Source organism: Penicillium hordei, assembly GCF_028827395.1.
Source record: "Penicillium hordei strain IBT 12815 chromosome Unknown utg000005l_segment0_segment0, whole genome shotgun sequence".
Taxonomy (NCBI): Eukaryota; Fungi; Ascomycota; class Eurotiomycetes; order Eurotiales; family Aspergillaceae; genus Penicillium; species Penicillium hordei.
Window position 1 is genome coordinate 1,851,591 of NW_026623146.1, and position 24,997 is coordinate 1,876,587.

Consider the following 24,997-nt stretch of genomic DNA (forward strand, 5'->3'; position numbering starts at 1 on the left):
GATCGGATGGCGCACCGGGGTTGTGGTCTTGTTTTTTTTTTCCCATCCCCTATCCTGGTACAAGCCTGTACAACGCGTTTTAAACGAAAAAAGTGAATATCTCATTTAACCACTGAGCAAGATAGAATAATTGGCACATAGATGGCACTCACAAGCAACCAATGATTATATGAGTCGGGCCAAAAGCCGACTATAGGTCTAATTGCTGTGGAAGGCGCAAAATATCTGTTCTCGACATGTGCAATTACAATTGCTCGGTGCACCCGACCACTATCGATCAAGACGACGATATCACGGGGATCGGAGTGAGTGTCACAAGTAAGGTCACTTAAGAGACGGATGGCTCATCTTTACAGGTTTTAATCGGGTACGTTGTGACTGCGGGCATGGTGGTACTCACTATCGTGTTTTACTACTTGCTTTCTTATCAAGCGTGTCTCGACCCCTTTCGCGACGGGCATATCAATCCCCTGTTAGCCGTACAGCCACGACCAAATCCCATTGATGAACTAGTGCTTCGGGGTCCACGGGGACTATTGACTAAGATCTTTGGTACAGATAGTAGTGGATTCAGGATCCATGCCCGTTTCGAAGGCTCGCTGGTCAAGGTATGTTACGACCTTATTGAGCTCCTTTGATCAATATTAAAAGAAACGCAACAGTGCGTCCTCGCCATGAGTGACATCCAGATATTCACGGGAGTATCCATCATGGTCAGCGGTGTAGCGCAGCTCAAATGTGGAATCTCCTGCTACCAATGGCTGGTAGTAGTCTACCTGGCATGGTTTTCCAGTCTGACCCATCTCTCGTGTCTAACCCTTCTCCGGAATTATCTACACAATCGACCGGCTGAACGAACCTGGCGACTCGTTTGCATGTTTGTACTCGTGGTGCTCCTCTTCTTCGCTTTTCTCCCCGCGGCCAATTATAGATGGCAGATAACGGATGAGTACACCGGTATTCCCACACCTAAGGACTACGCAATCTGTTATCTGAAACCGATGTTAAGACTTGACCCACATGCGCACTCCTATTATTGGGAAGGGTTGAATTACTATTCCTACAGTGAACATGCTATTATCGCTACGTCGATATCGCTCGTTTTGTTATGTGTCGGATTTATGTGTCGGGTTGTCAAATTACATAAGAGCTTCTCGAAATTTCTTGATCACAACATTCGAAGAAGAATCAGTCATTCGCTTCGTATACCGCTTCGCGTGGTTTACGGCTGGTGTGATGTTCAGCGCTCCCCTCGAAATTTGAAGAGGTACTTGTTTTACCGGCCTCTATTAGCACTCTTTCTTACTGCCCGAGTATCTGTCGATACCTGGAACTCCATGTTCTTTGAGGTAAATTTCTCCCCAAATTCTTGTGTTGGTCATAATATAAACTCAAATCTAGGTGTGGTGGCTCATGATTAGTTTCATTTGGGGCGTGGAGCGTTTATTCAATACCACCACTATAGTCCCGAGTAAGGAGGACACAAAGTGGACTTTTGGTCAGGTCATGTCCGTTGCTCTCCTTGCTATACCTCTAGTAACGGTCATTGAGCTGCTTTATCCGGGTAAGTTTCTAGCATCCTCGCAGTAAAGCCGCACAACTAAGGATCATCGCTATTCCCAGAACCCGAGAAACAAAAGGAAGACACACAACAAACTAGAAGGAGCTACCTTTCATTCGGTCAGAACCAGGACCGCTCTAGCCTCGAATATCTCGATGAGCTACCTTCGCCCATTGCACGACATCTCACCCGCGCCTCGCACTTCGAAGTCAACGATGATCCCGACTACGAGCTGCACTACAAATCCGGTTGCCTGAATGTGCCGGCTCTGACGCTAACCCTATCAGTCATTTTCCTCTCCATCTGGTGTCTCACTCAGGCCTCAATGCTCAACAGCCTGATGGGACTTGGCTTTTTGCAAATATCCTTTTACCCCTGGGGCGTTACGCCGCTAGTATTGATCTTTTCCGTTTATAACAGCATCCTTTTCTCATTCATGTCCACTAGTGTTTGGACCATGGAACGAGGCAGCCGAGAGACTAAACGCTTCTTTGTGCAATTCTCACGTGTTTTCGTGACGATCTTCTTTATTGGCGTCACTGTCTTCATGTTTTTATTTGCTGGTGGTGGCGGGGAATGGGTCCAGTGGGTGGCTGTTGGTGTGTTTGGCATGTATTTCCTGTGTTCTTTGTTGTTAGCATGTCAGTGAAATCAATTTTCCGACGCTCTTTGAGTGTTTGATATACACCACGCTGTTCATATTACCCGGGAGGGCCTCCCAGCGGCCTCACAGCGGCCTCACAGAGTCGGTTGTATGCGAACGGCTCCACAGTCCAGCCTTGGTGGAGATCGTCGCTGGGCACAGCCCTGCGGCGAAGCTCATCAAGCTGACTTTCGCAGTGGATTTTATTACTTCGAGATATCAAGAATTGAACCCGTACCAAGGTCGCTTTTATGTGCCAAATATGTGGGTTGCTAGTGTTTTCGAGTAAAGAGAGTAGTGGTACCGACGATTGGTTCCCCATCACCTCCAACCTGGTCAGCCCCCATGCCAGTGTTCTCCATGCCGATCAGTATCATATGAATCAGCCGTCAATATGGCTGAGCCGTGTACTCCTTGGCCTTTATTTTCACTTTTTATTTCCGCCATTCTCGACTCTCCAATCCAATTATCCTTCCCTAACCAGCTTTCAAAATGGCTCAGACTGAGTTAACTACCTCCAATCCCGCGGATGGGCAAATTCGTCCAAGAAAAGCGGATGGTAACGCCAAGTTTGAAAGACCAGCCGGTACGCACCTTAAGTCCACTGTCCTAAATCGTCCTTTTAACGCCATCTACTTTCCTATAGATACCGCTTTTCGGCAGCAGCGACTGAAAGCCTGGCAGTCAGTTTTTGATCCTACTGCTTCTCCGAATACATAAGTATTTATTGACGCTCCCACAGGCCAATTCTTACCCCTAAAAACATTCTCCCCATTTTTCTGGTCATCGGATTTTTATTGGTCCCAATTGGTGGGGTTCTCATTTGGGCGAATTCTTTGGTGAATATGATCTCCCTTGGATGGTAGACCTCTCTAATGCTGTACATTTGAAAGGTTCGAGAGATCGTGATTGACTATTCGGATTGCTGGAAGGCGCCGCTGGACTCATCAGTAGCCATCCCCGATAACGTACAGACGACATTCAAGTTAAAGACTAGGCAAGATGCCCGCTGGCAGCGAAAACACGACCCCGCGACGAATACTACCACATGTTCTTTGTTCTTTGATATCCCAGAAACACTCGGACCGCCGGTATATCTATATTATCGGCTTACAAACTTCCATCAGAACCATCGCAGATATGTCCAGTCGCTTGACCTGGACCAATTGAAGGGCAAAGCCCTCTCTAATACCACTTTGGCTAACGGCACATGTGAACCCTGCGCGGTTGATCCTGCGACCAAAAAGCCCTACTATCCCTGTGGATTAATTGCCAACTCCAAATTCAACGACACTATTGGTAAACCTCAGAATCTACAAGAGGAGGGGACACCTTTCTACAACATGACAAAGACGGGAATTGCGTGGCCAAGTGACCGGGAATTGATCAAAATGACGCAGTACAAGCCATGGGAGGCTGTCCCCCCACCGAACTGGGCACATTACGGCCTCAACTACACGTACGACAACATGCCTAATCTTCATGAAGATGAAGATTTCCTCGTTTGGATGAGACCGGCCGGTTTACCCTCATTCAGCAAGCTTTCTAGAAGAAACGATCGTGACGCAATGCCCACGGGGTTTTACAGGTTGGATATCCAGGACAGTATGCTTCCCCTTCATAATTCGGTATGGCGCTCATTAAGTATTGTTTAGGGTTTCCGGTCACGGAGTACCATGGGACTAAGGCAATTCTGATATCCACTAGGACTGTGTTGGGAGGCAAGAACCCCTTTTTCGGAATTGCTTATGTGGTTGTTGGTGGGATTTGTGTGCTTTTGGGGGTTGCATTTACTATTGCACACTCAATTCGACCCAGGTATGGTACTCCCGATGGGATATCCTCCCAGATGTTAATCATTTGTCAGAAAATTGGGCGACTCGACCTATCTTTCCTGGACGCCTTCAACCTGATCGACCATTGCACTTGCTGCTGGACAAACTGGTTAGTTTATCAGACACTAGCCTACTGTAACACCCTAGGTACCTCACAAGGAAAATTAGATCCCTATATTATTCCTTCTATGTATAGCTCAAAACATGATATACATCTTGGTCTAGAAATTAAACATACTCGTAAAGCAATTACCGCAGCCCTTGTAAGAATATCAAGCTGTTTAGGTAGTAAGTTAATTTCGAAATGTATAAGACCGTTTCCAAGGGAAAAATAAAGACCAACAGCCGATCGAACGATGGTTTCATTGAGAAGTCTAAACTAAAATTCCTAGTTTGAGCCTGATAATAAACGAGTGAGTAGACCCAATATATCATATTCTGACACGCCTTCCCTCTGATTCCATCCATCTAGATGAAGACTTCATGCATAAGAATGCAGACTATTCAAGTCGAAGCCTGGATCTGGTAGACGCACACAGACCATCATCAGACTCAGATTGTACACATTTAGTATTCCCAAGCAGCAGCCGTAACATTAGCAGGCAGATCGTACTCCAAAGCACCAGCCGTGAAAGGCACACAGACGTCCAACTTCTGGCCGCGAGGGGGTGTTGCGTCGGGGCTGTTGATGAAGACCTGGTAAATGCCATTGTTGTAGGGACAGGCGAGGAAATCATCAAAGCCGTCACCCTGGTAGGCCCACTGGCCATATCGACTGCCAGGAACGTACTTGAATCCGCCTGTCTTACCGCCAGAATCAATGTTGACGGACTTCGGGCCGCTGTATCTGACGGCATAATTCGAGTCGACATAGATAACCTGGTCTGGTACAATGGTGTCCTATTACTGGTGTTAGGGATGTATTCGATGGAGCTAAGGAAGGAGGGAGTATGTTACCAAAGTATTGGCATCTTTGAGGACAGTGTCCCTGCCAGGAGGGCAACGGCCGGCCTTCTCGACGTTGGGAGGACAGTATGAGTCTGTGTATCCGTCGCCTTTACCCAGCCAGAAGAAAGTGGAGGAGACGGCCAGTGCGCGATACTGGACAGGCCCATCGCTGACGGCCATAAGGTCGAAGTGGGCAGGCTTCTGGGGAGTAGTCAGGGAATTGGCCCCGGCCAGGAACGGAATCAGGGCAAGGATAGTGGATTGCTTCATTTTGGGGAGGTTGAACGGTTGGTTTTCTGGGTTGATTTTCTTCAATATCTTTGTTGATAATGATCATAATTGATACGGGTCAATTGAGTACTTATATGGTACTACTTCACGGACAACGTCCGATTGGAGAACCAGATGAAACCAGACAACAGACCGGGCATACGATCATCGGCTAAGTTCCTTCCCTTGCAAGAGGGGATGATTATCTCTGGTTCCACTGAGGCAGAATAGAGAGGGCTGTGTAGGACTGTATGCCTCGCGACGCTCATTTCCCAATCGCGTAATTCTCAAGTGAACCATTCTACCAACTGGGGTTCTCGGCAATTAAAAACTTGGGCGCCTTCGGAAAAGCTAGTCCCGACGATATTGTTCTTTCACCACGTTCTCTTTTTGTTTGCTCTTCCGTATATAGTGTGCCGGATTTTATGGAGCTTCTTGGCATTAGGATCACTATGGTATACACGGTATAACTACTTGAGCATGCTCACGGTATTAACGCGGCTTTTGTATAGAGGCATGATTCTTTTGTCGTCTGCATGCTTTAAGTTCTGACAGCCAGCATACCTGCACCCCTGTGTGTACTTACTTTCTTCAGTCATTCATTTTTGTGTCAGTGTATGAATGCCGTGTGACCAGACATGACATGCAAGGAAAGAAAGGTAACTTTTTCTTTGGAACGTTCATGACCAGAGGTAGGTATAAAGCAGACCCAGGTTACGCATCAACAATGATTTCAACACTTGCGTCAAAATTTTAATGGATAAGCATGATGGAAAATGCCATTATTGGGGTAATAGTGTGGTTTAAGTGGTGGCGGAAAACGTAGAGCAGCATTTAGGTTAGTCCGTTCAACCTAGTAGAAAATGTCCATCCGCAGGCAGGGATAGGAACCAAAACACACGGAAGGATTCTTCCGCCGAAGCTACCTTAATCAGTATGTTTGGCTGCGATACCCTGGCTGGCATCTCTGTAGGGACAGGACTTTAGGTGCTATTAGCCTCTTTACGAGAGCTAAGTCGTTAAAGATGATGGGAAATTGCAGCTGTAGCAACAGGATAATCAAGCTGGAGCTTTGAAGTGGTGAGCAACACAAAGAGCGCACGTCTACAGCCACAGACCCTCTACCTCCACAACTTGACCATTTGGATACCGATCTCTAGCACTAATTTCCAGGTGTAAATATACCCATTTGCCCTAGCTGTCATCATAACTCTAGGATTTTCAGCAGCTCGTAAAACCATGCGAACAAGTTACCAGTTATGATAAGTGTCTCCGTCGGTCAATACTCAGGAGCTCCATCTCCGATCCGCCAACGGTTGGGGGCGTATTGCGCTGTGGAATTTCCGCCCGGCTTGCACCCCGATGGAATTAATTACGGACCGAATTTATGTTACTACCAGCCCGCTAGATACAATTATGGCATGAATGTATAGGACTAGCGGTCTCTAGGTCGGTGGGGAGGGAGGTATAGAATAGGCGGGCCATAATACACCAGGTAAAAGTGCAAGCTCTAACGTCCGATTTACTATCTACAATTGAGGTTACCTACCGATAACGGTAGTGGATCTCTCGCGGTTTTTATAGCAGTAAAAAGGGAATGGTGAATCTTGATTGATAAGTACCATAGCTCAGGAGTGAATGGCAAAGCTCCAGGGCTACTCCATACACTGACTCCATACACTGTGCTACTCCCTATTGATACTATGTTTACTCCGTACAGCTATAGTAAAGACCTCGTTGATGGCTTAAGTTGGGGGGGCCAAAGTTGGGGGCCAAAGTTGGGGGCCAAAGGGTCTTAGCCCATTTAATATGCGGGTGTCAGTTCGGGGAGACTCGTAAATTGGCTTATATAATGTATTATTTTGGAGTCTCCCTCAAGTCCCAGAGCTGAGAGAGACTCGAAAATAATAAACGGGTTCCAGTTCGGGGAGACTCGTAAAAAGTTCGGGGAGACTCCAGGGCTCCAGGGCTCGTAAATTGGCTTATGTAATTTATTACTTTTGAGTCTCCCTCAGCTCCCGGGACATGAGGGAGACTCAAAAGTAATAAATTACATAAGCCAATTTACGAGTCTCCCGGAACTTTTTATGAACTGGAACCCGTTAATATGCCACTATACGGGTTCAACATGAAACAAATGACTTTGATTTGACCAGAGACAGATGATACTACAGAGTAAAGACTCGAGAGACAACACAGAGGCTATCAATAGGCCTTTTGGTGTAGAGAATACTAAAGTACACCACTTGGCATAAAGACCAATGGGTTGTTTCAAGTGCTAACTCCCTAGTCCGAGGTTTGTGACCTAGTCAGTAAACAACTAAAGTACGGAGTAGTGGACTTGCCCACTGTTAGTACTAGTGGGCCCTTAATTGTACAATCTTGCTGTCCTTTTCTCCAAGGTTACTTTGCCCCCACGTTCTAGCTAAAGGCCTTTTTACTCCTAGCAGGCGACTGACTACGCCTCACCTAGACCAAACCATGCTTTGTAGCGCCTACCATAAGCTCGCTGGCCCAGCGCGAGTTGTGGCTGTAATCAAAAAGACGATACCCGATAATTACCGTTCGACTACCAACTTATCTCATTACACCGGTCTCCTACAAGAAACAAATCTCATCCCCGACAAACCCGCACTATACTTCCGATGATGCGGACCGAGGGAACCTACTCCCTGGGACCAGCTTTATTACAGGCTGCCTGAATTGTTGTGAACAATGGAGCTGTATGTAAGATGTGTGCATATCGGGCTTGAGGGAAATGACGGTCAATAGCCTTCTGACGCTACCCACGGTCCAACGAAAAGTAGAAATACTTACGAGCAGAATTTGGGAAATCACCATCATTCTAGATCAAATCACAGCACGTAGGTCTAAACATGACAGCATCAAGTCAGACAAAATCATAGTCAACCCGCCGAAGGCTTTCTATTCAAGCCGTAGAGGCAATACGTCATAATCTATCGACATAATATCAAAGACGAACAGTGATGCGGATACTTCCCTGTCCGGGATATGCCGGAAACAACATAGTTACAATGCAAATCAAACACCGAGCGAACCTCATCACGCTGGGGCTGAGAAATGAAAACAAAAGAAAAAACCGAGACCTAGACGTTAAAAAAAGGTATAGAGCACCAAAGGAAATCGAAAATCGCTAACATGCACAAGAACATCACATATTGAGCAGGCTCATTTGTCGACGCATGGGATTGGGCGACAGAGCGTCCCCATCTTCACTGGGGCCGATGCCGCTATCTGTACCAGCAAGCGCGGTGTCCATATCGATGTCCCACTGTTCATCTTCATTGGGATCACTGCTCAAATCCGCGTCGGCATCGCCACCATCCCAGCTCTTCTGGACCGCGCCGCGGGTGTTCCACCGTAGAGCACGCTGGACGCTTGTGAACCATTCGTTGTTGTTGGAAACAACTGTTGGGAATGGGTACTGGCTAGCTTCGACAGTGACGTAGTCGCCCTGGCGGAGTTCGACGCGGCCTTTACCGTCGAAGGAGCAGTAAGCGGTGGATCGAGAGGATTTGGGGACTGCAATACGGAGGAGATGGGAGTCTGAGAGGACCATTGGGCGGAAGGAGAGGGTGTGTGGGCATATTGGCGTGAGGAGGATGCCCGGGATGGATGGGTGCATCAGAGAACCGCCAGCAGATAGAGAGTATGCCGTGGAGCCAGTCGGCGTGGAGAAGATACAGCCGTCGGCTTGGACAACAGTGAGTAGCTCGTCGTCGGCGTAGAGCTCTAGGTTTGACACATAGGGGGATGGGCCACGGTCGATGACGAGCTCATTCAATACTTCGAATTGCTCGCCCTCCTCGACAGCGCCCACCTCTGCTCCCTTGCTCCGGTCTTTCCGATATACGGTACATGTGAATCGCATGCGTAAATTAACGCGCATGCCCACCTCGCCCATAACGGCATTAAGCTGAGATTTGTAGTCGGAAAACTCGAAATTTGTAAGGAAGCCCAGACTGCCCAATGAAAAGCAGAGCACAGGCGGAACCACACGCTGAAAGAGCCAAGATGTGAAGAGAACGGTACCATCACCGCCAAGCGTCAGCACCAAGTCGAATTTATCCGGTGATGTCCAGCAAAGATCCGGTGTCCAAAAATGTAACATCTGCGCAAACATTGGGTCTTTCTGCAATAGGCCCGGAGCATCAAATCGCTTCGAATTTCGCAGCTTCGCATCTACGTAGACATTGACTCCTAATTCATTTCCATATCTTGAGGTCGAAAGTAGCCACTCGGCAACTTCCCGAGTCAAGTGCACCAGGCTGTTATCACGCGCCTTAGTGACAATCATGACATTTCGCACCGCCCGTTTGATAGGTCGGCGCTGTAGTTGCTTCGATACTTCACGGACTCCAGTTGCCGTCTGAACTAGTCGTGAATGGGACAGCCACTCGTCGTCGGCAATTTCCTCCAACACCTTTTTTATGTTGACAGCGTCATCGAAGCGTTGGTGGAAATAACATGGCGATTGTAGTATTAGACGTGCCGTGGTAGGTGATCGATCGAGATATCCGCTCAATTGAAGATTTGATAGTGCGGCGGAGAGGTTGTGGGAGGAATCATTGCTCCCCCGCCGTTGTCGGCTGTCGGAAGGCGGGGAAGCCTGGGTGGGTTTATTCGCGAGCATACTCGACAAGGAACTCGCCGACATATTGGTGTTATTTCCGAGGATCGAAGCCCGGGAGGCCAGGGCTTTCAAAATTGTCTGTCGCGGTATACAGTCGGTTGACAGCGCTTTCTTCGATCGCCGATTAATCGACTTCCGGCGGAACGACCGTGATATCGAGGAAGGCAGCGATAAGCCTGCGTCCTCCTCTTGAGTCGATTCGGATATTTGTGTAGAAAGCACGCTGTTGGTTCCTTGAGGGAGATGTGGGCGATCCTGGGTTGTTATGAGAGCATCGCGGAGAAGCACCGTAGCTGGGAGTGAGGCTTTGGTCGAGGATCGCGAGGGGTGAGAAGGGTGAGAGGGATGAGAGGGGTGAGATAGGTGAGATGGATGAGATGGATGAGATGGGGGTTTCCCAGAAAGACTCGAGAGTGTGTCAGACCGTAGATTATCACGGCTGGACGCCATCGGCTTAGGCGGGTAAATAAGATGGGGGGAGTAATCAGGGAAAAAGAGCTCGGATGTAACGGGGTTTGCGGATCCGAAGTCTTCAGATCGCAGCTGTGTCGTGGACCCAGTTGATGTTGATTCTAGCGTCTTCCGCGATCTTTTAGCTTTGGGGGAATTTGCTTTTTTCTTTTTTGATCTATCGACAAGGATGCGAATTAAGCAGGGTAAAGATTGACAAGGGCAGGGATACAGCGGAAAAATAAAGGAAATCCCTTTTAGGATGACCACGGACCTCGAGAATCACACTAAAGTAGGAGACTATTTAGATTGGTTTACCTGTTTATCATTGTTTCTGACATTGGCGAGATTCCCCAGAAAATTCTATCATTGGTGAGTTTGACTAGCCTAGCAATTACCAAATGCGTACACTCGCGCAGTGCGCTCAGATAAATGACGTTTACACTATCATATCAAAGATTACAGAATGATTCAAAAGCTTATAGGTAACCCATGGATAAGTAGTATTTGTTTTTGGTATCCCATTCTCCATTCTCCATGCTACTTGCTGTCTTTGTCAGAATGTCGGTTAAACATGTATTCCTTCCAATCCTGACTCGAACTGGGCCATGGACCCATCATTCTGGCTGCGTCTGTTAGGAGTCTGTAGTTCCAATTCTTGACAAGATTGGGCAACTCAAACTGCTCAATACCAAAAGCCGACGGGGGCTGTCCGGAGTCCAACAGGGTGGGAACCCGAAAACAAGCCTCATATGCAGCAAGGATGTCGCTTGTGGCAGCTGGATGAAGCGTGTTGTACATGCAGCGGCAGTCAGGTGATGGTACCTTAACCGGGTGTCGTACTTGATCAATTGTTTTGTGGCACAGTCGTATCTCTAGTCGAGGGGGAGGGGGGAGGGGGAGGAGATATAACGAGTGCTTCAAGGAAGTCTTGTGCACCAGACAAGGGCCTGGCCGATCGACCTGTCTTATTTTATCGCGTCTCACTAACTCTCCGCAAATTTGCCGTGGGCGCAGTCCGTCTCAGATAGAGTCCAGCTTGTAGGCGTAGTCGCTGTAGACCTGGTCCTCCACGGTCTCCCGGATGAAACCGTTCAAGCTGGCGCTGGCCGTCCCTTCGCCCATGGCAACGTCACCATCATCGCCAGGGGTTGTCACACCCTGACAAATAGAGAGCGCGCGCTCACGGACAAGTTCCCAGGTGTCAAATTCAAACCGACCCTCACTTTCGTTGAGCAAAAGGTGATTTTTCGAGGAGACGGCAAAAACATGGAGGGACACAGCAGCCTTGGCGGCAGTCGGGGAGGGGTCCCGGACAATATCACCAGACTTGGTTACACCGAGGAGGGTTGCGGAGAAGGTCATCGATAGAGGGACGGAGGCAGATATCATAGCGAGCAAGGCAGCATGTAGGAGAGCCGGGAGGATAGTGAGGTACTAGATAGATCAGTCTGACAGTTCGACACAGTGTAGGGCGAAGCGAAGCTTTGAAATACTCACAGAGTCACCGCGTGCCACGCTCTCTCCGCCAACAATAGCTAAGGTGAGGACCACGCCGCGACGGGGGAAGCCCTTCTCCCGCCCGAGGACGATTTTCCCTAGCACAGACCGCAGGATTCCTTCGACATATCTTTCACCGACGCCGGCAGTTGTCGTACCAGGTTTGACAAAGACTTCCACAGTGGCTTCTTCGGGTTTCAATGCGTCACGGCGTGCTGGGAGCTCAATGGGCGCGTTGACTGCGCCCAGAATGTTGTAACCGGTAGCTGGGCATTTGTATGATGCTGAACCGTCGGCACGATTTAATTGTGAGAGGGATGCTATAGGGCCGACCATATTGACGATAGAGAAAATAGAAGATTGGAAGCTTCTTAAAGGTGTGTTTGAGCAAAAAGTAGAGTTCCAAAGTTGTCGCAGTGATTTTTCATGGTGCGGGCCGCTCCTTGATTGGCCGCCTTAGGTGGGCTTGTACTAGGTACTTTCTTTGTCACCGATCCATCATATACTTCTGTGGTATCAACTACAAATTGTCATTTGTTGCTTCCTCCTTCCTTTCCTTTACCTCTACATGGAATATATTTCTCGTTACTAGTCATTTACCTATGTACTATGTGCATAATAGGTAAGGAGTGATGGAGTGATCAATCTTCTTCTGACCTGATTTTGGACATGGCACATACACTCTGACCGCTCTCTGACCGTGGCCGGCTTCGACTGTCATCTCCGATTCGCTACCAATTTTCATAGGGTCACTGCAGTGAGAGTGGACGTGTCAGTCCCAAGATGCCGAGTTCTTGGAATGCGGCGTATTCAACTATTGGCAAGGCGGCTGTGCTCATACAGGACCATGCAGTTGTGGACTTCACAGAACCACCGGATTTAACCAATAGGGCATTCCTGTTATCCGGTACTCGGCTCTTTACCACTGACCTGAATTGAACTTCCAACAGTCAAAGTACGACAGGGCATGGCTGGAATTCCGATAAGCCGTCAGCCTTAATCCAGGAATAGCACGCCACGACTGCCTAGAAGCCAAGTGCATTGGGCTTTAACCCCGGACTGGAACGCCACCAATCCCGATGTAAGGATCTTGGGTCCCATGATTTAACTGGACTGCACACCAGTATCTTTGAAAATTCCCGCCGGAGTCCAGATGAGCCAAGCATTTCCGACAATGGGTCGCCCCAATGACATCGTGGCTTCACGATGTGATCAGAGCTGCCCCTCACAGCCTGGAGAACCCCCTCTTCTGGTTGGAAGCAAGTGAACATGTGAACATGTGCTCTTGTTGGATGTAGATGGCTACTTCTTGCATACAAATTGCGTTTCTGGTTTCCTTCCCCCATCTTGCTACTTCCCCCTCCCCCCTCCCCTAGTGTGAACATACTTTTCCCCTATTCTCAAGGTTGACGGGTATTCATCAGGGGATTTAAAGACCAGCTAGCTTATTTCCACCGCTTTCATTACCAAAATCTTATTGAATGGGCGTAGAGACAACCCCCGATGTCGAGGAATCGACAGAGCCTCCTATATGTCCTTTTACGGAAATCAATCAACCCAATGTGACAAAACGGCTACATACTAAGCCTTGCGATACCGACAAAAAGTCTATCTCGCATACTGATAACACTACGCCCTTCGAGCTCCAAGCAAGTAAAGAAGGGCCCGGCCAGAGCGCCCATCTTATAGAACCATCTGAGCTAGCCTCCCTCCTCCACACAGATCTCCGGTGCGTTAATATCTGGTGCACTTCAACATTGCCAGGCGTTATTGTTAACACACGCGTTAGAAATGGACTCTCTGGCACCGAAGCGGCCTCCCGCCTCCAGCGCGATGGTCCGAATACCGTGCGTGAAATGGAGGGTGTCTCCGTCTGGGGGATACTGCTAAGGCAGGTGTCTAACAGTCTGACACTAGTATGCTAAACTCAATAGATCTATCAATGCTATTAGCAAGATATAGCTGACACAGACCAAGGTTCTTCTGATCACCATGGCCCTCTCCTTTGGAATCGATGATTACATTGAGGGAGGCGTCATCACGGCAGTGATTGTTTTGAATATAGTTGTGGGGTAAGTATTTCGGAATCGAGAATCGAAACCTGTACCCTACTTAGGCTAAACCTTGTCTTCTAGCTTCGTTCAGGACTACCGCGCCGAAAAGACAATCCTTTCGCTGCATCGTCTCTCCGCCCCAATATGCAGGGCCATCCGAGAGGGTCGCATTGCCTCTGTCAAGGCGGAGTCGCTGGTTGTCGGTGACATAGTCCAGCTAGCGGTTGGGGATATTGTCCCTGCCGACCTGCGCTTGTTCGATGGCATGAATGCTTCCATGGATGAAGCACTTCTGACAGGCGAATCCCTCCCCGTCCTAAAAACCCCTCATATAACCCTATCATTGTCTGATATTCCTATCGGTGATCGAACCAACATGGCTTATTCTGGCTGTAGCACTACACAAGGTCGTGCAATGGGAATAGTCACCGCAATAGGGATGAATACAGAAGTTGGGAAGATTGCACAACTATTACAGACACAACCCAATCCTGGTGACTCGAGCCGTCTTGGTAAGGCAGGGAAACGGGGGAAGGCATTTTTCATGAACGTGTTGGGCTTGGTTGGCACGCCGTTGCAAGTGAAGCTGAGCAAATTTGCACTCTTGCTTTTCGGACTAGCTATTCTGCTCGCCATAATAGTCTTTTCAGTCAATAAATGGGATGTTCAGGGCGAGGTTCTGATATATGGAATCTGTGTTGCCGTTGCCGTCATCCCGGAATCGTTGATCGCTGTCCTCACCATCACAATAGCTGTGGGCACAAAAGCAATGACCAGGGGGAATGTGATCGTCCGAAAACTCCAATGTCTTGAGGCAGTCGGCGGTGTCACAAATATCTGTTCTGACAAGACAGGGACCTTGACCCAGGGAAAGATGGTAGCCCGCTCTGCATGGATCCCCGGTGCTGGGACTTTGACTGTGAGCCAGACTACAGATCCATTTGATCCGACCAGTGGTCTGGTTCAACTAGATGAGATTGATTGGAGCTCCAATCAACCCATCGAAGATAATCCTGCACTACATACCTTCCTACGAGCGCTTGCTCTCTGCAACCTTTCCACTGTCCACCATGACAATGGAGTATGGAGTGCTGTGGGTGAACCAACGGAAATTGCTCTTCATGTTCTGGCTTTGCGCTTTGATTTTGGAAAAGACTCTGTGATGAAGAAAAGACAACTTCAATTGCATACAGAGTATCCATTTGATTCTGCCATCAAGAAGATGACCGTTGTCTATGACAATTTACGGGATATTATCAAAGAGGTGTATACCAAGGGCGCCCCGGAGGCTATTATTCCACATCTCAATATTGATGAAGCAGAAAAGCAAATCATACGAGACACGGCCGACCGGATGGCGGGTGAAGGACTTCGCGTGCTATGCATCGCGTGTAAGACACCCCCAGCTGCCGACGAATCTCAAATATCTCCACGAAGTTCTGCTGAATCAAGCCTACGATTTGGGGGTCTTGTAGGACTCTATGATCCCCCTCGAGTCGAATCAGCTGCAGCCGTACGCAGATGCCAAATGGCAGGAATCACTGTTCACATGCTCACTGGTGACCACATTAAGACAGCCACAGCAATTGCATCAGAAGTCGGTATCCTTGATCGTGTCGCAACAGTTGTCAAATCCAGCAGACTGGTAATGGCTGCAGATGAATTCGACAAGTTGACCGATGCAGAAATTGATGCGATTGAGGAACTGCCTCTTGTTATTGCACGCTGCAGCCCTGCCACCAAAGTTCGGATGGTAGATGCGATGCATCGGCGTCAGGCATTTTGTGTCATGACGGGAGATGGTGTTAATGATTCCCCTGCTCTCAAAAGGGCCGATGTTGGTATTGCTATGGGCAAAAATGGAAGCGATGTTGCGAAGGAGGCTGCCGATATGGTTTTGACAGATGACAACTTCTCCTCCATTGTCAAGGCAGTAGAAGAAGGTAGACGACTTTTTGATAACATTCAGAAGGTGAAAATATCCCCATTTATATTTAGGTTGATTTACTGACATCACCTTTAGTTCCTCATGCATCTGCTCATTTCAAACATTGCACAAGTGATCCTCCTGTTGATCGCTCTTGCTTTTAAAGATAAGGGAGGTGACTCGGTTTTCCCTCTATCTCCACTGGAGATCTTATGGGCGAATCTTGTTACGTCTTCATTCTTGGCCGTCGGCCTTGGACTTGAAGAGGCCCAGCCAGATATCATGTATAGACCACCACACGACCTACGCATAGGTGTGTTTACCCGTGAGCTCATCGTTGATAAAATGATATACGGAGCCTTTATGGGCACACTTTGCCTCGTCTCGTTTGTCTGCGTGATATATGCCGCGGGATCGGGAACATCTTCTTTAGGCGATGGATGTAATCAAGAATACAATCCAAGCTGCGACGCAGTGTTCCGCGCTCGCGCTACAACATACGCGACACTCACCTTTCTTCTCCTTGTTACAGCGTGGGAGGTGAAGCACTTTTCTCGTTCCCTATTCAACATGGATCCGATCCGAAATCCCAAAACATTCTCAGTTTTTCCCACCCTCTGGAAGAACCGCTTCCTCTTTTGGGCGGTCATGGCTGGCTTTGTCGTTGCCTTCCCAGTCATTTACCTCCCAGTTGTCAACCAACTTGTATTCAAGCATCATGCTATCACCTGGGAGTGGGGAGTGGTCCTTGGCTGTACATGTGTCTACCTGTTGTGCGTTGAGAGCTGGAAGGCCGTGAAGAGGTCACTAGGCATTGGGAGCGGAAAGAATGCAACGCTTACTCTAGAGGATGCTGAGACTCGGGCAGGATTGGCCACTCTTACGCCACTATCACTAAGCGCGAATGCGAGCGTGGAACTGAAGTGATTTTGGAACATATGTCTGACTGGTTCAACACCAGGTCGGTCATGAAGCGCTGCCTCTCAGATGTTCAACACGCTGCTATTTATTCATTTTCTTATCTAACTTTATGTTTCCAGAATGAAATTATTTGATATATCTTCAACTAGCATGGATTTTCCGGGACTTAAAATGGTCATGTCCTTCCTATTCAAACAATATCACACCTCAAAGAAACGGAGAGAACACTGGGTTATGTTTTGGAATAAATTTATTATCATCCAACTAGGATCCAAGACCTTTGAAATCGAGGAAATTCTGGGCAGTCCACGTAAATGTTGAGTACTAATCAGGTCTCTGCCGAGGCACTTGCAGGTGCCCCGGCAGTCCTAGAGTGCGTGGTATTTGATAGCGGCCTTGTCAATAGATTATCAATCAACCTGTTGCTTTCAAATCACTGCCGATCTGAGAACGGGACATCAGATGATGCTTTCCACAAGTGGATGTACTATCAGTATGTCCATGCATCCAGGGATAGTTGTTCCTACGGAGACTAACCCTAAAACGGATAGAGCCTTAATATGATTGGCCTTTGTCCGAACCTCGGGAAACTTCCTCAGTGCCGAAGGTATCCGCGCCCTAATTTAGAAGGTAAAGACCGTTATGAAGAATTTATGTTTATTCAACGTTGTGTAATCATTTTTGATATGCTTCCTGATGTTCCTGGCGTGTTTGGGCAAAGGTTCAATTGATAACCGTCGCAATTGGTTTGGAACTAGTCTGGGCTGGCAAGACAACAGTTAGTTGGAAGTGAGATTTAAACCGAGGACCCGAGGGACACTCCTGTACGAAACGCAGGAGAATGGCTCGATTAATAATCAGGTTTGAGATAACAAAGGAGGGGCAGGTGACGAGCGGAAAATTCTAGAAAAATCCAAGCCTGTTTTATGAAGGTTCTACATTGACAATGTCAATGACAACTAATGAAAAATATATCACTTGGAATACAGGGATAGATAATGTGGGAACAAAAATGGTAGCCTTGCGGTTCTCTAAGTTATCCAGTAGACACAAAGTAGTGTCTTATTCCGGGGTCTCGGAGACATTGTAGACCAGCTTCTCGCCGCTGACCTTGTCCTCCTTGAGCAACTTCAGGCCCTCGATCACACCCTTTAATCCATGCTCACCAACCTTTGGAGGGTGAACCTTAACCTTTCCTTGGGCTAGTAGACTCTCAGCAATGGGAATGAACTTCTCAGCGAAAGCTCTGTCCTCTGGCTTGGCGGGGAAGGAAATATCCCCGAAGGTGAATGCCTCGCCCATGGCGGTATAACCCAAGGTGAAGCGGTCATTCACATTGGCACGGTTAATTTTGGTGTTCAACAGAGCGCTATACTCGCCACCATCAGTGGAGATAGAATTGTCGCAGAACGCAGCGCTGGACTCGAGCGAGATGCAGTCGAATACGAGCTTCAGGTTGTTATCGGTGGCCTTGCGAATTTGAGCGGGGGCCTGAGCGTCCTTGTAGTCATAAACATCATCGGCGCCAAGGCTGCGGACCAAATCGAAGTTGTGCGGGGAGCAAGTGGTCAGGACCTTGTAGCCCGAGAGCTTGGCAAATTGGATGGCCAGGGTGCCGGTCGCGGTGGATCCGCCGTAAATAAGAATCGGGGTCGCATCCTTAATGGGTTCGGTGGGCAATGCAAGCTTCAAACTCTGGTACAGACCCTGGCCCACGGTGTTGATGCCCACTCCGAGGGTGGCGGCCTCCTGGAAGCTCATATTTTCGGGTATCTTCCACTGTACGTCACCCTTGGCGACAATGTACTCGGCGAAACCGCCATCCTCAGGCTGCACTGCATTGGCACCGTGCACGAATCCACACACGCGGTCACCCTTATTGAAATTCTTTTTTACATCCTTACCGATGTCCTCGACAATGCCTGCATAGTCGCATCCGATGAGAACACCGGTAGGAGAAAGGTAAGCAACGTGCTTCCAGTCGGTGGGGTTCAAGCCCACACTGACGGTCTTGACAAGAATGTAGTCATCGCGAAGCTTGGGAAGGGGACGATCAGTGACCAAGCCCTCGGTCTTGGGTTGGGTGATGACGACTGCCTTCATGGTGGTAGTATGGATATAAAGGAGAAAGAAAGTGATCTGGAATATGGAATATGAAGAAGATGGAGTATTAAATAGTTTGTTGATTACAAATTGGGAGAAGTATGACAAAATACTCGGGATATCCACTTTATATCTCCACTTGGACAATTTTCTGAGGGTCGTCACAATTATTGCACCGACTCCGTCTTGGTTTATCCGCCTCTACACAGTTGGTTAACAGGTTAACAGCGTTGCCCCTGGAACAGTGGTGTTTTATACTTATGTGTGCCACGCATGAATATGCTACACAGCCTTTATCACGCGAAAACGGAAGCCCCCACATTGGACATCTTTCAATTCACACTGAAAAGTAGGCCCCAATCGATACTCCCTCTACCTATTCCATACTCTGGGTCTTGATTTAGTCTTGGCCAATTTTCAATGTTGCACCAGGGATCATTGACATGAACACGAATGCAGTCAAGCCTTTGACGCATTTAGAGAGGCCATATTGCGCCAATCATTCACCTGAAACGAAGCACTATGAGTATTGCAGATAAGAAAGACACTACATATGTTCCAACCGTAGCCTAGAGGCCGATTTTCGACGGACAAATGGTCAAATTTCTAAAAGTAACATTTCCACCATGACACAGTATATAGATACAATTCAGAAATAAAGTGCCAGAAAGACCAGGATGCTCAGAAAGGAATAAGATCGTACCCCGATCATATACTAGGCTTGATAATACGGAGAAAACTGGCAGGAAAACTACAAAAGCCGCGGCAACTTTAAATCTACCTTCGAGATTTCTATCAATTTATTTTCAGTGTAAGTATGTCTGACATGCCAGTATATGAGGTTCTCCGCCTAATTGGCGCAAGGGGGTATCAGCCAAGACTAGAAACAAAATCAGGGTTCAAAGCCGTTTGAGAATAATGGTCAGACTTGTATCCTGTGATTCGAGTCCAAACCAACGGATTTGACGTCTTTGGACTGTTCGAAATAAGGCATTATCCCGGAACCGTCATATCGCGGGGTCGAGTCGGTTAGTGCTTACCTGCATGAACTTGAACCCCTCCGACAGAATTTCCCCTCTTATTTCAACTTCAACCAGAATATCATCATGAAAGTGCTTTGCCTCCACGGCAGAGGGACTAGTGGCTCCATCTTCAAGTCCCAAATTGGTCAGCCCTTCCCCCGCTGTCCACCGGTCTTTCCAGCTAACTAATATCCCCAGCCACATTCCGCGCCAAACTTCCCGACGACATACAGTTTGACTTCATCGATGGTCCATTCGAGTGTGACGCCGCTCCGGGAGTAGATATCTTCTACGGTCCGCCATACTACTCTTTTTGGCAAAATGACAAGGTTGAGTCCGTCCGAGCCACCTACGACTGGCTGACTGCTCATATCGCCAAAAATGGCCCATACGATCTCGCACTCATGTTCTCTCAAGGCTGCGCCCTGGGATCTAGTGCTCTGCTATTCCACCACGAAGAGACACCCCACCTCCCGCCGCCGTTCAAAGCGGCTATTTTTGTGTGCGGTGGTGCATCGTTGGGTGTTCTTGAGGAGATGGGCTTCCATGTTTCTGCCGAGGCGCGCAGACGTGATCTTGCATCCCGGTCTGCATTAAACCAACAAGCTCACTCGGCGGCTCTCTTGGCGCAGGGTGGGGAGCGGTGGATTGGTCTCCAAAGTCCAGACAGCGGGCTCTCGGAGGCCGAATTGCGGAATGAGATTACTAGTCCCTACCACATCAACATTCCCACGGTACATATTTACGGCTCGAAAGATCCTCGGTGGGCGGCCGGTGTGCATCTGTCTGGTATCTGCGAAGCAACGAAACGTCGCACCTATGATCATGGCGGTGGACATGAAATTCCTAGGACGGCTGCGGTGAGCAACTCGATCGCAGAACTTTTCCAGTGGGCTGTTGCACAGAGTCAAATTGAACAGTGATGGTTTAATTTAAGTGTCTCATATGTTTTTCTTTTGTTTTCTTATACAATTGTTTCCCTTTCGGTATTTGGGATAGATATATACAGTGGAATTGCTAGGTTTCGGAATTCAAGAATATCCCCGCACGGGCAATGTCCGTTGGGGTTAATATAACACCCCTCACCCCTTATGATCCTTCGATCCACTACTGTCTTGGTATTCGTATTCACATCATCATTATCATTATCATTATCATTATTGCTTGACTTCAACGTTCGTATCTATTTAATCCACTACATCGTACATCTATCGAATCCACATTCAAAAATAAACTCTATCGGTAATAATCTCCAGCCTAGCCTAGCCCTAAGCCACGCTAGACAAGGATTTCCCGCCCACTCGTAAATTGAAAAAAAAAATAAAAATAAAAAAATAAAGAAAGAAAAGAAAATATAAAAAAAACCTCAGGTGAAAAAAATTGCCAATAGTCACCATGTGGGATGAGATGCTCACGCTCACGCGGGCTGAAGAGTCCAAGGAGTTTAAGTTATTCGAGGCACTTGTCAATGGGGATGTTGAGGTTGATGATGCTGTACAATGGGTCATAGCTGCGACAATGGACAGACTGGAAGACTACGGCCCAGGAGGCACTATCGAGAAGGCCGATGCAATAACATTTATAGCTATCATTGAGTTGGCTATGCAAATCGATACAACTCAGTATGATCCATTGGTTAAGTTCCTGGCAGAGTTGAAGCTGTACAATGCCGTCGATTCGTCGACTGGGTTGGTCCTAAAGACACAAGATGGAAGCAGAGTATGGTCACATCTACCGTCCCTGACTTTCTGGGTCCGTGAAATATGGACTGACCAGATGAAATGTAAGCGACACCGGATTCTGTATTTTTTTTTTTTTTTTTTTTCTTCTGTCGCGCTAATCGATCCTTAGACCTCAGCGACCCAGATATGGAGCCTGAACAGCAAATCAGATGGACAAAGCTCAATATATTCCTCGCCAAAGTGACCCAAGCTGCCGATGTTGAGTACACTTCCCCGTTGCAGGTGTGGATCAGCGATGCTATGGATGTGTCTCATCTGGCACTCCGCGGGCTTCGCCATGTGTTTGAAGAGGGCGTTCTTTCCGAACGAGTGGCTTCTACAGCTGGTCTGCTTGGCGTGTGTTACTGGCTAATCTGTGCCGGTGATAGGCTATGGGAAAATGTACTCAACTGCCGAAGATACAACAAGTATGATGGGCGACCAGGAGAAATGTATTCAAACCGCGGCTGGAAAGGCTTTGAACGCGAAAGATGGGATATATGGGTGCAAGGCATTCGTGATGCGAAGGTTACCTGCACGTCTGGTCAGGAACTCGTGGAAGATTTGATAGACCGTGCTCTAGCCAAAATTGAGCGTGTAATGAACAATGACATACCATCCTGTTAAGAATTTTCGATGCTTGCAAAATAGAGTAGTGCCCCTAGAGTATTGGAATGCATGATGGGTATATCTGCGACCGGCAATGATTTTGGGTTGATCATACCCCAAGTAGGTACATGAGATAAGCCTTGGACAAATCCGTAGATAATCTCTTTAATCCAATGTCTATATCAAGAATAGGGAAGTGAAAAATGAATGTAGGTTCTGTACAAAGAACGGATTCGCCAACTGAGACCTAGTATGCAAAGTGTATACAAACCACTACTCTAGCATCGCAACAATGTGTACATCAGGCTTCTAGTCAAAAACATACATTTGAATTAGATTTAGAACCGATTCTTAAAACCTCACAGAGGGTATTGATGTAGAGCTCAACTCAAAAATTGTTTACAAGAAAATATAACGTCAAACCCGCAGAGCGTCCACTAGTTAACATATTCAGAGACAAAAGTCACCTACCATGAGAATGTCTCTTCAAAGAGATCAACCGTCTTCTCTCCTTGCACATTTCTAACAGCCTCCCGCACACTATCGCCCAGGCCACCAGGACCGCAAACGCTCACCGCCATCGCACCGATCTGATCTTCTTTTTCTTTTTCTAGAACGGATTGCATACACGGCTTGCCGTGGTGAATGCTGACCGGTACGTTGGGCGGAGCGCATTGCATCCACAGCGAATCTGGTTGTGGGATGTATTCCTCGACTGTGTCCTTATGTGATGTGATGTGGAGGCTGATGGAGAGGAGGAGCCGTGGAAATTGGAAGTATGAGTGGCCGTTCGGGTTTGTTGAGCTGGTTAGGGATTCGTGGCCTAGTATTTCGGCCATGAAACTTTGAATCCAACTGAGATGGTCTTTTTTTTTAATGTTAGTGGTCAATTACATGTAAAAGGCGGGGTTGTCATACCTAGACTGCGGACGATCCAGACCAGATGCACCTTGCGAGTGGCTGTCTTTTGCTCGGTGAATGTGGCGATAACCTCATTCAAATATGACATTGGGTGGGTAATGCCGATTCCCCCAGCTATCAGCAGTAGAGTACCATATGAGGCTAGAGAATGGATACCGCCTGTGAGATGTTAGCAAATATGTTCAAGATCATCATCAACAATCAATATTTAAAATATGGAATCCATACCAAATGGCCCTTCTGCCAATGCCATAGCCTGAATACGTCCCTCAGCGGAGTCTTCCGCCTTCTGGAGCAACTTTTTCGTGAACCCGTCTTGGCCCTTGATCAGGACGGACATGGTTGTAGTCGGCGAGCCTCCGGTGAGAGCGTCCAAAGAGTCACCCGAGGCGCGTTTTTCGTTCATACCCAACGAATCCGATGTCGATGACCACGCAACCGTGAAGGGATGTGATGTCCACAGGCCAAGGCACGGCATGTAGAGGTACATATACTGGCCTGGACGGAAGCGCCATGCCCGAGCCACGGCAACATCAACGCGAGCAACAGACCCAGGCAGAACCTCGACCGTGGCAGTTGTGGGTCTTGAGCTAAGATTTCTCCAAAGTAGTATTCCAAGTCGACCTGCACGATCAATACCCCATAGGATCAAGGTGCCAAGAAGCACACGCTGTTGTAACAGGTTTTTCAGGTGATACCAAAGCGCCACGAAGGCAAATACGGCCAGGGCTATGTGTAGGTGAAGGAATAATTCGTAAAATGCATGTCGGGCCGGCGACAGAGATTGAATAAAAATGAAAAAGAATCCAAGGATAGCCTAAGGAGATATATGTTAGATGACCATCTGAAGCGCTGGTGAACTGCATCACATACCAGAAGGCCGCATAGAAAGAGTCTCTGTTGCCACATAACATATAGAACATAGTCCGTGCCATCTAAGTTCAAAAAGTCGATGTTAGTGAATGATTGCATCATATATGATTAAGGCAACTCACGCATATAAACCTGGTCGGCCAGCACGGCACTCATATGAATGACCGCATTGGCTGTGATTACACGTCCCACCCAACGATGCATGAAGTTGAACGTATCGAACGAGATACCAAGCAGCTGGATCAACGGATTGTTTCGTCCTGCACCCAGGACCAAGCCTGGCGTATTCATAACTGCTAGATGACCTGCGGCGTATTTGAGCTGGAACATCTTCTCGGAGTAATCGCTGATCCACCAATCAACGGTCACTACAATGAAAATTGTGTTCAAACTGAGGTAGATCAACAGGCAAATCACTTCCAGCCGTAGCGGTAGAGACCCCATATGCAGCCGTAAGATGCGGAACTCGCGGCTGTGGCGATTGCCCCATATCGGAGCATATAGCAAATGCTTTTTGAGAGCCGTATTAAGGCGATTTGTCTGGCATAGCTGCGTCTGGTCGGTTCCTTGCTGTGCCGCCTTCGATCGTCGACGATGTCGGATGCGAATGATGGTTTTCCAGACAAATAAAAATGCTATCAGTCCACCGACAACGAACAGAGGGACCGCAATCGTGGGGTTCATAGGCGGCTCCCCCGGGCCATTTCCTTCGAGTTCGACACCCATCGTGCCATTCAATAGGCAAGGGGAGCTCCAGCTGCAGATCCGCTCAGGTAAGAAGACCGTCAACCACAATGAGCATATATTACCCAACCCTCGAAAAGCTCAAGACCGAGAAAGGGCGAGAGCACAAGGTTTGGACGGGGTATGCTTTAAATGGTACTGGGATCGCGTGGAAAGGAAAGTAAGACGTGGGGATCATTGGCGTTGTATTAATTTCCAGACTAGCCATCCATGGATAGACACATGCCGTCATTGACCGGCG

The 24,997-nt window shown here is 48.0% G+C and overlaps 9 protein-coding genes across 9 annotated transcripts; 4 read left to right on the top strand and 5 right to left on the bottom strand.

Annotated features, from left to right (window-relative positions):
• Nucleotides 1–236: 236 nt before the first annotated feature.
• N7537_009650 (CDC50/LEM3 family protein) lies at nt 237–4,146 on the top strand (the record flags this gene model as incomplete). The annotated part of the gene is made up of 10 exons (XM_056900704.1): nt 237–305; nt 357–608; nt 663–1,133; nt 1,402–1,564; nt 1,624–2,202; nt 2,339–2,479; nt 2,851–2,887; nt 2,947–3,043; nt 3,098–3,809; nt 3,860–4,146. Coding segments are annotated over 10 exons (2,808 nt in total), but the record flags the coding sequence as incomplete, so codon positions are not given.
• A 460-nt stretch (nt 4,147–4,606) lies between these two features.
• N7537_009651 (uncharacterized protein) lies at nt 4,607–5,257 on the bottom strand (the record flags this gene model as incomplete). The annotated part of the gene is made up of 2 exons (XM_056900705.1): nt 4,607–4,939; nt 4,997–5,257. The coding sequence occupies 2 exons, from the start codon at nt 5,255–5,257 to the stop codon at nt 4,607–4,609; spliced, it is 594 nt and encodes a 197-aa protein (XP_056749373.1).
• A 3,172-nt stretch (nt 5,258–8,429) lies between these two features.
• Nucleotides 8,430–10,361, bottom strand: N7537_009652 (putative NAD+ kinase Utr1; the record flags this gene model as incomplete). The annotated part of the gene is made up of 1 exon (XM_056900706.1): nt 8,430–10,361. One exon carries the CDS (start codon nt 10,359–10,361, stop codon nt 8,430–8,432), a length of 1,932 nt encoding a protein of 643 aa, XP_056749374.1.
• Nucleotides 10,362–11,384: 1,023 nt separating this feature from the next.
• Nucleotides 11,385–12,197, bottom strand: N7537_009653 (putative exosome complex subunit Rrp46; the record flags this gene model as incomplete). Its single annotated transcript, XM_056900707.1, has 2 exons — nt 11,385–11,798; nt 11,862–12,197. The coding sequence occupies 2 exons, from the start codon at nt 12,195–12,197 to the stop codon at nt 11,385–11,387; spliced, it is 750 nt and encodes a 249-aa protein (XP_056749375.1).
• Nucleotides 12,198–13,342: 1,145 nt separating this feature from the next.
• On the top strand, nt 13,343–16,769 carry N7537_009654 (putative potassium/sodium P-type ATPase; the record flags this gene model as incomplete). Its single annotated transcript, XM_056900708.1, has 5 exons — nt 13,343–13,590; nt 13,651–13,777; nt 13,839–13,933; nt 13,997–15,887; nt 15,939–16,769. The coding sequence occupies 5 exons, from the start codon at nt 13,343–13,345 to the stop codon at nt 16,767–16,769; spliced, it is 3,192 nt and encodes a 1,063-aa protein (XP_056749376.1).
• A 1,056-nt stretch (nt 16,770–17,825) lies between these two features.
• N7537_009655 (zinc-binding alcohol dehydrogenase family protein) lies at nt 17,826–18,866 on the bottom strand (the record flags this gene model as incomplete). The annotated part of the gene is made up of 1 exon (XM_056900709.1): nt 17,826–18,866. The coding sequence occupies one exon, from the start codon at nt 18,864–18,866 to the stop codon at nt 17,826–17,828; it is 1,041 nt and encodes a 346-aa protein (XP_056749377.1).
• Nucleotides 18,867–19,972: 1,106 nt separating this feature from the next.
• Nucleotides 19,973–20,811, top strand: N7537_009656 (putative EF-hand calcium-binding domain protein; the record flags this gene model as incomplete). The annotated part of the gene is made up of 2 exons (XM_056900710.1): nt 19,973–20,033; nt 20,087–20,811. 2 exons carry the CDS (start codon nt 19,973–19,975, stop codon nt 20,809–20,811), a joined length of 786 nt encoding a protein of 261 aa, XP_056749378.1.
• A 472-nt stretch (nt 20,812–21,283) lies between these two features.
• On the top strand, nt 21,284–22,236 carry N7537_009657 (DUF3632 domain-containing protein; the record flags this gene model as incomplete). Its single annotated transcript, XM_056900711.1, has 2 exons — nt 21,284–21,671; nt 21,740–22,236. 2 exons carry the CDS (start codon nt 21,284–21,286, stop codon nt 22,234–22,236), a joined length of 885 nt encoding a protein of 294 aa, XP_056749379.1.
• A 449-nt stretch (nt 22,237–22,685) lies between these two features.
• Nucleotides 22,686–24,738, bottom strand: N7537_009658 (ferric reductase family protein; the record flags this gene model as incomplete). The annotated part of the gene is made up of 5 exons (XM_056900712.1): nt 22,686–23,083; nt 23,137–23,298; nt 23,368–23,956; nt 24,013–24,074; nt 24,135–24,738. 5 exons carry the CDS (start codon nt 24,736–24,738, stop codon nt 22,686–22,688), a joined length of 1,815 nt encoding a protein of 604 aa, XP_056749380.1.
• Between the last annotated feature and the right edge of the window lie 259 nt (nt 24,739–24,997).